An 11,563-nucleotide genomic window follows, 5' to 3' on the forward strand; every position below is an offset into this window, starting at 1 on the left:
ATATGGGGCATTGCCCAGGACACTAACTAGTTTGTCATCAAATAATCATTCATGAGTTAGATAAAAAGTATTTACCAGGACACACATATATAATATATATATATATAACCTAAAGAAATTTCATATCACTTTAATTTTTGACATTCATCATTGAGAAATACCGTTTAAAATGATGTTTGAAGAGTTAAATAAATGGTGAAAGGTGCTATATAATATTCTAAAAGTTACACAAACATATAAAAAGTCAATAATTATTTGCACTTTCACACTTCATATATAATTTTATACAAATACTCACGCTTGGAATTCCAAATTTACAACATCATGGAAATGTTCATGAAAGAGAGGATCCATAAATGCTTATGAATTAAAAGATCATAAGTTAATTAAATCAAATGAAATAAGATAATTAAAAAAACAAGTCGATGTAATAGAAGACAATTAGTTTATATAGTAAACGAGTCCAGCTCATTCCACTATCATATTGGAAATAATGTTTAAGTTGTAATAATAATAAATAAATAATATGATAAATAGTAGTCATAGATAATGGACATGCAGTAAAAATAATAATAATAATAATAATAATAATAATAATAACAAGAATTAAAAATAATTATATTAATACGCCCGTATTAATTGGAAAAGTTATGATAACACATAAAATAATAAAATTAGATTAATATGAAAATGTTAATAACATAAACAAAGTTGAATTATAACTTGTTCTTATGAACTGGATTGGATTTATGAGACCTAAACCAGACTGGATTGAACTTCATGGATCTGAATTGAACTAAATTTATTGGACCTGAATTGAACTGAACTAAACTAAACTTAATTAATTGGACCTAAACTGAACTAAACTAAAATTTTGAAGAAAAATAAAAGTCCAAAAAAGAACAGGGCCTAAGTATTTGTGTTCAAAGGTAACACTTGAGGTAGCGGGTAGCATTTTGACATGGTCATGATGCTACTTGTAAAATTTGTAAGTGTTTGGCAAGGTAGTTGTAGAGGTTGCGTTTTGGTAGATTTTGTGAAACGTTAAAACTAGTAATGTTTAAGATAGCTGGTAGTTTTTGACAATTTATAAAAGTTATAAACAATATTCTAGATTTTATTTTATTTTACAATATTAACCACTACTTTTACTGAAGGCTCATATTAGTTAGTTGTTACTTTGACAACGAACCATTACCCGCTAATATTCACCGCTACTCACTGCATAACCGCTAACCACTATCGCAAACTTTATCGATTAAGCCAAGCCTTAGTGTATTAAGTATTGTAGTGTACTCCCTCCGTTACTAATTGTTTGCCACATACACCACTAACAATACTTTATTAAGAATTAATTGTGTATAATCGAGAATATATAAAAATGGTAGGCTAAATGTATTATTTTTATGAGAGTAAACTTATAATTCTTGTTAACTTTTATAGTAATGGGTAACATTTTAGGGATGACATAAAACGGCATAAAAAACAGAGTGAGTATTACGTACGGTAACAAATAGCAACCACAAAGCTTTAGTTTGCGAAATCAAAAGACAATCAGATTCCAAAGCCTTGGAAAATAGCGTCGGACTGCAAATCCCCAAAAAACTCTAAAATAATGGCGTCTTCTTCATTGACACTTCGGTGTTCATCAACAATTTGCAATTTACCTAGTAATTCTTCTGCTTCATTGAGCTTCAATCGTAGCCCATTTTCAGTTTCTTTCCCATCAAATCTCAAACGCCTTAATCGTCTCTCTATTCGATCATCTTCTTCAGCTTCTGGTACTCTCTTCATCTTTGTATTTACTCGATGTTGTTAGGATGTTATTGTGAATATAATGATACGGCTCACACTAATACGGCTGTTTGACTCTCATATACCCTTCATATCCTTTAGGAGTTATTCTTGTATTTAATTTTGTTTCGTGGGTTATATTGAAATTCTTGTGGAGTGTTCTATAGATGGAACTTTTTGATTAATTTGATACTGCTTGGCTACTATATGATGTTATTTTGATTGAATTTCGGTAAATTTAATTGATTATATTTTGGATTACTCAGCTAATTTGAGCATGTAGGTCTTTGATTTTGATTATATTTGCTGATGAGCAACTTTTTGGTTTCGAACCGATTTGATCTTGAGCTTGAATAACCCCCTTATATGTTGAGATGTTCTTAGAATTCTGATTACGGTAGGTTTAGGGTTCATGACTCTTTGATTCGTGTGGACTAGTTTCCCCCCAAATATACGAAATGCAAACTGATTAGCCGGAAGCCCTCGAAATTGTTACGGTCCATTGCAAGGTATGGGACAGTCCCTTATTGGTCATACGGGAGGCTGATGTGGGGTTTATATAGGATTATGGGCTCTCTTCCCCTTGAGCTAGCTTTTGCAGATGGCTCTCCTATGGTCTTTTGTCCTTTATCAATGGTATCAGAGCCGACCACCGCTCCTAGCACCACATGTGACTGATGGTGGTGACGCTGGTGCTCGTCCGGGGCTAGGAACCTTCTCTTCTAAGCTAGCTTTTGGGGATGACTCTCCTATGGTCCTGTACCACAAATCGTTAATTTCCAAACATAAGTTAGTCTATAAGGATGGGTCTAGGTGATTTATCCCATATCACCCCTAAGAGAGGGAAAAGAAAATCAATTTCAAGCACATGCTTGAGCGGAAGCGGAACAATTGTGGGAAAAGCACAAAAACAAAGCAATTTGCTTCTTGATTTAAGACAATTTAATAAACAAATGTGGATGTCCATGATTGTAGACAATATTATGATCAAATGTGATGTTTTCCCCTAGGGTTGGCTATTGACAAATCCAACAACAAACTAATCAGTACAAATAGAGGTTGTTTGTGTCCAAAACAAGCTGATATTGTCCAAGACTTCCTCGTTCTCCTCCACTCTTGTAAATTGTGTCTTTTCTGAATGGTCTTTTTAACCCATGTCCACATGCATTTGCTGGTAATTAGTTGTCACTTGAAAAATCTATTGGGTTAGTGACACTGATATTCTGTTCTTCACCGCAGTATCTCTTACTATTTCTAACTTACTTTTGGTATGCATTGTTAAGTTTCCACAGCACCAGTTGAGGGTTTGGCTCCGGCAATATCTCTCACTGACAATGCAATGAAGCATCTGAAAAGAATGATGTCAGATCGGAATGAGGAGTTGTGCTTAAGAGTCGGTGTTAAACAAGGTGGATGCTCTGGCATGTCTTACGTAATGGATTTTGAGAGTACAGATAACACAAAACCAGATGATTCTGTCATCGAGATCCATGGATTTATAATTGGTAAGTTGTTAAAAGTTTAAAAAGCATCAACTCAATCTTCTCCTCTATTCCTATACAAGTGAAAGGAGAGAAATATGTGTGAAGAAATTGCTTGTAGTCTTGATCCATGCATTTAGTTTCTCATCTACTGTAGTTGTGATTCATTTGCAGTTTGTGATCCGAAAAGTCTCCTATTCATATATGGAATGCAGCTTGACTATAGTGATGCGCTTATCGGTGGAGGCTTCTCCTTCCAAAACCCAAATGCATCAAAGACTTGCAGCTGTGGAAAATCGTTTGCAGCGTAGGCTTGAAAATATTATATAGACAAAAACATGAGCAAATCATGTACGGTGGTGTAGCTTGGATTTGTTGGGATTGTGGATAAAAATGGGCATCGTGTTAGAAGGATATATAGTCTTTTATAGTGAATTCTGTCAAATCGTCCTCAATTCTTAACATGATATTGTTCTATTTTTTCTCACACTTTGCATTTTTCATCCACTAACATTGAGTGCTAGGTTTCACACATCCATATCCACTGTCCCCACCATGGTTTGCAGTTTTATTAAAGAACTGGTCATCTGTTTTGCTGAACATTGAATCCATCCAGATCCAGCCATGTTTATATGACTTTGATGCTCCGTTCTGATTGTGCAGTCTCTAAATAAGTGTTCTCGTTCTTCACAGAGCTTGCACATTGAATCCACAACAAATTGATCTTCCATATCCATTTATTATTCATCTTACCCTTCCAAATTATCTTCCTTATATCCCTGCTTTCTGCTGTCCCCGTTACTGACTCTTCATTCTGAATTTTATACCCACTCCTCAAAGAGTAGTTCCCATGTTTTTCATATTTCCACCTAATAGTGTCCTTAGTGCCAATATCCAGGGGGGCAATAGACAAGTCAGACTATCATGATAATGAGCGGCATCGTATAAAATAATATCAACAATGTATGATATACGAACTACTTCATTAGGATTAATTGCCCCAAACTATCAGATTTTGACAAGGCTGTTAAGTGACAAATTTGTCCTTCATTTATCAGTAGAAAAGTCAAAGTATGGCAATTTAAATGATGATAATTTCAAGGGTTTTTTTTAAACTAAAATTTGTCTTTGATTTTGGCATGTGAACACAAAAATTGAGCAAAATCAACTAAAATATACAGGCAGATGTTGGTCATCATAATCAGAGCTGTTTTTATCATTTCATGTGCTCAAAAGCAAGCATATCGAGAAATATAAACAAATAAAAAAACATTCAATTGATATCTATTCCGCTGAAATGGTGCACTTCCTAGCAGAACAAAATCCAATTTATTTCAAAACAAAACGGGCGAAAAGAAGGTGGGAATTTCTGCCCATGAGCTTAACAAGTACAGCCTTCAACTTTCTCCAAAAAGTGTTTATCCCAGTAAATAGTAAAAATCCAAGTTAGACTCTCAGATGAAGTTTCGGATGTCCAATGACTTGGGATCAGCCATTTGCTCGTCCTTGAATTCCTCCCTGAAGAAGGCAACAAGTAAATAAAAACAAGCCATGGGAGAAACATAATCAGTCACAGAGCTAATGTGCGTCAATGACTTGTTTGGCAAACATTAGCAATTTGACTTGGTCAAAATGCTATTTTACATGACTGGTAGCAAGTAAATAATACATTGCAGATAAATTAATATGAGCACAAAAAGTTATTTGTACAATCAGTTGTAGACACCAGGACTTTGGAATAATACCACGTATAGACACCATATTGACCTATTATTTAGTACTTAGGGAGATAACTATTCCTCTATTGCGGATTACTAATTTACCAAGCACCTTCTACAAAATTGCTAAGCATCAAACTGCTAGTCAAATCTGATAAAATATTTTGCTAGTCAATCAGGGATCAAGTGCATAAGAATATATGGCACTAATCACAACAATCCCTTTTGTCAGTAATCACAATGGTTGGCAAGTAAGTGTCAAAAAAGGGTCACTAGCATAATCATAATTTTAGTTTAAGAGTGTCATTGAGGAAGAGCCAAGAACTACTGTTTTTGTAAAGTACAAAAACATACCCATTAATTGTAAGCTAAAGAGGTCCAATGTTTGATCCAAATAAATGCAAGGGAATAGTGTTTCGTCTAATGATTAATCCAGCTCATGAGAGCAGAGATGGCCAGATACTCAAAAGCAAACAAAAACAAAGAGGATCCATGATCTGCCCAAGGTGCATTCCTCAGAATCCTATTCAAGATATCATTATTGGTTATACTAGCTCCTAAGCGCTTGGAACACATCTGATAGGGTGGTAACTCTAGTCACTTTCTCCATATCACAAGATTCCTCAGACATTGTTGGTAAAAATTAAGGCTCTACTGACAGGCTAAGGTACCTCTAAAGAAAGCATATAATGCTGCCTCCGTGCAATCTATATGCAAAGGTTTGAAAATCATAAAGACTACATATAGTACTGTGCTCAAATGCACCACCACATAAGCAATTGGTGTTGATAGACTAAATTTACACCAAAAGTACAGTTAATTTATTTGTAAAAAGTGAAACCAAAATGGATATGGGTGGAGACTGGAGACCGATGTTTTACTTTATCATGAATGAAAATCATCAATCATGCAAAACATTCGGGAGGGTATAGAAAGGGGAGAATTGTAAATAATGGAACAAAGGAAGCACTGACTTACGGGATAAAGATTGTTGACAACTTTCATCAGGATGGGGAATTGTATAGAAGCTTGATACAATGAAACAAAAAAGCATAAGAATTATACAAATGGTTCTTCCCAATATTTACACAAGAATGAAGCTAGGGGTTCCTTCCATAAGAAAACATGTCCACGCCTTGAATTGAACCTCACAATAATCACACCTTCACTCACTTTTCATCAACGAACGCAGAGCATAAGCAGGCCTCTATAGCAGGAAAGTTTATCAGGCAGGCGTATTGTGTGAGGTTCTGATGACAAGTTAGTTTATGTACTCCTATATACTTCGTATAATTATGTAAATTGTAGGGAACAGTGACATATGACCACATAGATTCTGCGCAAGAAGGAAAAACACTAAATTCTAAGGTTAAGTTAACAGTTTTGACTGTTATCATCTATCATATATAGTAGATTAAGAAATCTAGGACCTATAATGAGATTGTTCCAGCAAAGCAACATGGTGTGCATTTGTGCATGTAGTCTTTCCCCAAAAGAAAGGTCAGAACTAGGGAAAAGAAACTGGCTGGAAATCATGGTTTTGTGAATGAACTTGCTCCAAATCTTTTACATGATTGTATGTTTGGTTCTGTTGATGCGTGGGGGGGGGGGGGGGGACACTTGAAAAGGTTTAGTGGTTATTTAAAAATTTATCTGAAATAGGAACAACAACAACAACAACAACAACAAAGCATTAGTCCCAAAATGATTTGGGGTTGGCTAACATGAATTGTCATAGGAGATCGTCATTGTGACCAATCAAACAAGAAAGGACCGGGAAGTTAAAAGAATAAACAAGGAAGAGGGAGAAAGTGAAATTAATGAAAATAAAACAAGAGAAAAAATATTTAAGAAAAATGACACAAGGGATAAGAAAAATAAGTAAAGCAGCAACAAAGACACAATGGTATGAATATATCAAATTGCAACTTAATATGTAAGTCTATCAACAAAGTAATTTATGAAGAAAGACAGAAACATACTTCTTTGCTTGAGTTGACATTGCGTCGGTAGTTTCCTTATGCAAATCTTCCAGCTGTGCCTTTGCAATTTTAAGTTCCAGCTGCTCTTCATATTTGGGCAAATCGTCTGGGTTGATTCCAAGCCTGTTTAGTGGAGATGATTTGTTAACTATATGAGATAGATTGTTAGGAAGAAAATCAACAAAATTATCCCGAGGTTCACTGCTAAAAAACTGAAAAAAAAATCACACAGGATCCTGCCATTTCCTTTGTCAATATGATTACCTAATATATCCAAGAAGAAGACATTTTAAGTCACGAAATAGATTAATCAAACAGGGGGCCCTATAATACATTTTGAAATGATCAAAAGTTCACTAAGGTTTTGACATACCCTTGTTCTTTGTTTCAGTGTTCTTAAAAATTCTATAATGACGTCACATAATATGTGCGTGTGTTTAAATATAAGAGAGGATTTGCCACACCATTACACCAAGGAGGAAATAGAAGATTCCCTCTAATTTGAAGGATCACACTCAACAGTGGATATTATAATGAACAAGAAAAGGCTCAAGTTTCAATTTTTTCATCAACCCAGTCCAACCTCCTTTTTCTTTGGTTGTTTTTCCAGGGTTTGTGTTTGGTGAAAATCAGGGTCCAAAAATTCGAAACAGTTTGGAGATTAACTCACTTCTTGTTGATCTTATCAAACTCGGCTGTTAAACGACTCATTCCTTGGTTGTCATTTCTCATAAGAGGTTTCTTGATTTCTTTTTCAACTTTATCCAAGGCATCAAACATCATGGCCTCTGCACCAAGTTCATCAGAAAGGCCTCTCCTGCACATATTATGCCAAAGGGAATTAGTTCCAAGAGATGAAACTTTTTTGTTTGGATGGCCAAGATAGTAGGGATCGAGAATAAAGCAGCTCATGTAAAATGTATACGGGTAGGGGGGTATTACAGCAGCAAGGAAAGCATTCAGTATTGTACACATACTTGAGCCGTATCTCCTTCAAAGTCAAAAGATATGTGCGAGCATCTGGAATACCCTGGGTTCGGGTTTGAATTGTGTATTGAATCCTCTGAGACTCCGAAAAGAGATCTGCCCTGTTTGTCAAATGGTTCAAGAAGTGAATAATAAAAACTTAATGCATCATGTCACAAAAAGAATTACCATGAAATCCAGTCATTATAAAAAGACACATATTAGGCATCCAGGCTCAATAAGTGACAATCAATGCTACCACGATCATTATCACTATCCCAGAATGTAGTAATCAGAAGTGAAAGAAAACAGTTCACTGAAAAATGAAAACGACCAAGAAAGATATGCTTTATTCAAGTAGTGTAAGAGATGCTATTGTTGAAAAAAGAGAAGACAAAGGGTGAAAAATGCTCTAACCTCCCTAGGCTACAAGATTACAAGAAAATCCGAGGCAATGAGCTACAACAAGTTGCAAACAGCCTCGCATGCGACTACAAAAGCCTCTTCCTCCTATTACACTATGCTAAACTACAACAAAGGATTCTATTAATTCTCATCCTATATACCTATTTATGTCTAAGTTTAACTATTCCTTGCGACGTGCTCTTACATGTTTAGAAAATACTACTGGTAGGAAGTTTGATGTGATACAATGCTTAATAGATAACTCATAAGTTATAAGAAAGACCTTCAGCAACAAAATGCATTGAACATAAAATTACCTACAAATGAAATCTCAACGTATAAATCATATCTAAGAATTCAAACCATTTGTATTGTCAACTATCATTGCCATAATGCCACTGCCCAAGTACACCTCAAACATACCTCTAGCCTGGGGAGTATAAATAAGGATGCCAATACTAAGAAAAAAAACGAGCTAATCAAACATAAGGATAGAGATATACTTTTCTCTTACAGTCTTCATGACATTAGCGTACTGTTGTACAGCAGCAGGGTCCTCTGGGTCTATGGTGATCTTTTCCTGGCGAAGTATACCAAGAGCTGTCTCAAACTTCTTCTTAACCTCTAGAAAAATTCCCTTAAGCATCTCTTTTCAGTCAAGCATCAGAGTATCATGGAGAAAAAGACAAGCAAACCGTCATTAAGGAAAACAATTGCTTCCTTTAATTTTCTACGAGATACAATTTTTTCTTAAAATTGCTTCCTATAATTTTCTACGAGATACAATTTTTTCCTATAATTGCTTCCTTAAATTTTCTAATAGATACAAACTTGATTAATGGATCATACATACTACATAAAGATGAGAGGAAAAAATAAAACATGACTCACCATCTCCCTTAAGACCCTTGGGAGCGGGAGCAGCTTCTTTGGCATAGTAGCGAACAGGAATCACATGGTCCTTTGGTAAAATAGTCTGAATAGTATACAGCTGTAAAAAAAACAAATAATGGATGATAAAAGTGAACAACAGAACTAAAGGTTTCATAGGTGAGAAAACAAAACATCCAGCAAAGGTCGTATTTAAGCTAATACCCAGCAAGTAAATCATATCCCCAAATGCAGTCAAGAGAATGAGTGATTCCGAAACCGAGTACACGATATATGTCTACCACACCTACCAAACTCCCTAAAACGATGAGGAAATTGATATGACGTCGTCTTGAATAGAAGCATTTAGCGACAATCAAACAGAAATTACCAACAAATCACAAATGCTATTGAAACTTTAAAGCATTGTTTCAATACAAGCTCAAAGTTTTTCCTCTTTTACAAATCAAAATAAAACAAATTCGCACAACACATACATACATTTCACTGTATAATCTGAATTACGGCAACGGGACATTAAAATTTTGCAACACATTCCCATTTGTTACCGATACCATCAGATCAAGAAGATAACAATAGTAATTCAATTAATATCTAAAAACTGTTAACCCCATTCCTCGTAATATCGATATGGATTAATAATAACAAATCAAAGTTCAAAACTATTCTAAAACCTAAATCGAAACAAGTTTCTCAGAGTCAACCATCAAAAGATCATGAACAAATTGCAAGGAATGAACAGATGAAAGGATTCAAGATCAAAATGTAGCATACAAATCTCGAATTTGGAATCGGAGTTAGAAATGAGAGAGAAAGAGAAAAGGACCTGTTTGGATTTGGAGAGGATGCGAGAAGCGAGCGCCATGATCGAGGAGCAATGCGTTCAGTATCGACTGTCAAAGTTGAAAATCTAGGGTTTGATGTCGCGAAGCAGTCGAGAGGGGGTGAGAGAAAAGGGGCGATTGAATGAACAATGAGCTCCTCTTAAATCAGGACCGTTCGTCCCAACTCCCAATTGGTGTATTTTTTTTCGGAGTGATAGGGAAGTGTATATCAAATTATCACATATGTAAATAATGCAAATTACATGGAATGTTTTGTAATGAAATCAGTAGAAAAAAAAGTGGAAACAAAAAGAAAATGAAAAAAGTGAATTAAATGAATAAGATTTGAGCTTAATAAATAAAAATTGAAGTTAAATGTATATGTTGAAAGTCTATTTATTTACTATTATGCCTTATGATTTGTATGTACTATTTATCAATATCTGTTATTGATTTGGAATCACCCGGAGTAATATGGGGAAATGTATTTATTGATATGTGACTTATGAATAGTACAAATAACATGGCATTTCGCGATTAAATTGGTAAGAAAACAATTAAAGAAAGGTGAAAATAAAAAAGTAAACAGAAAAAGTGAATTACATGAATAAAGTTTGAGATTAAATAATAAAAATTGAGCTTAAATGAATGAAAAAATGAGTTCAAATGTATATCTTGCAAATCTATTTATTTACGATAATGTCATGTGATTTGTACTATTCATTAACAAAGTTATTAATATGGAACACATGATTTGTTAAAAAAATGAAAATATTAAGTATTATAATTCACAAATAACAAATCACAACTTACAATAAAAAAAGGAAAAATTAACATAAATAATCCCAACTTATAATAAAAAAAAAAGGAAAAATTAATATATATAATCCCAACTATTACTCACCTTCTCAAACTAATCCGAACTACAGTTTAATTTGGAATAATCTCAACTATCAGGTTAACCTTCTCAAATTAGTCTCCATCTCTCCTTAACCTGTAAGTAGGTTAAAATTCGGCGTGTCATTTTCTGAGAGGTTTACCATTTATTTTATTTAATTTCTTTTCTTTTTCCTTTTTATTTATTCATTTATTGGTTTCTTTTTTGTCCTTCCCTGTTCTCATACCTCCCTACTATTCATACATAATTGAACCCCTCCCCTGACATCCAACAGCGGCACAACCAATACCGCGCAACCACACCATTCCAGCCGAACACCATCCTGTATAGCCACCTCCAAGGAAAATATTGCGATTTACATCCATACGTTTTTAAGATCCCACTTGACCCAAAAGATCTAAATCGTACTTAGACTCTGAATTTTTTTTAAAAAGTCTCTAAAATCGTACAAAATCGTTAGAATCGTGCTAAATCGATAGAACCGTATAGTGGTTTTTACTCAACTTTGGGCCAGGCCCATAATCCATCACCCATTTGTTAACCCTGGCCCTCATTTTCACACTCCAAGCTCTCACAGTCTCGCTCCTTCCTCTCGTTTTCTATC

The 11,563-nt window shown here is 34.6% G+C and overlaps 2 protein-coding genes across 2 annotated transcripts; one reads left to right on the forward strand and one right to left on the reverse strand.

Annotated features, from left to right (window-relative positions):
• The first annotated feature begins 1,505 nt into the window (after positions 1-1,505).
• Positions 1,506-3,762, forward strand: LOC110797207 (iron-sulfur assembly protein IscA, chloroplastic). Its single transcript, XM_022002304.2, has 3 exons — positions 1,506-1,781; positions 3,078-3,299; positions 3,450-3,762. The coding sequence occupies exons 1-3, from the start codon at positions 1,616-1,618 to the stop codon at positions 3,584-3,586; spliced, it is 525 nt and encodes a 174-aa protein (XP_021857996.1). The 5' UTR covers positions 1,506-1,615; the 3' UTR covers positions 3,587-3,762.
• Positions 3,763-4,463: 701 nt separating this feature from the next.
• LOC110797206 (probable ATP synthase 24 kDa subunit, mitochondrial) lies at positions 4,464-10,264 on the reverse strand. Its single transcript, XM_022002302.2, has 7 exons — positions 10,064-10,264; positions 9,238-9,337; positions 8,850-8,994; positions 7,953-8,063; positions 7,646-7,792; positions 6,976-7,098; positions 4,464-4,793 (listed from the first exon to the last, which is right to left on the reverse strand). Exons 1-7 carry the CDS (start codon positions 10,100-10,102, stop codon positions 4,730-4,732), a joined length of 729 nt encoding a protein of 242 aa, XP_021857994.1. The 5' UTR covers positions 10,103-10,264; the 3' UTR covers positions 4,464-4,729.
• Between the last annotated feature and the right edge of the window lie 1,299 nt (positions 10,265-11,563).

The sequence above is a fragment of the Spinacia oleracea genome, chromosome 3, assembly GCF_020520425.1.
Source record: "Spinacia oleracea cultivar Varoflay chromosome 3, BTI_SOV_V1, whole genome shotgun sequence".
NCBI lineage: Eukaryota > Viridiplantae > Streptophyta > Magnoliopsida > Caryophyllales > Amaranthaceae > Spinacia > Spinacia oleracea.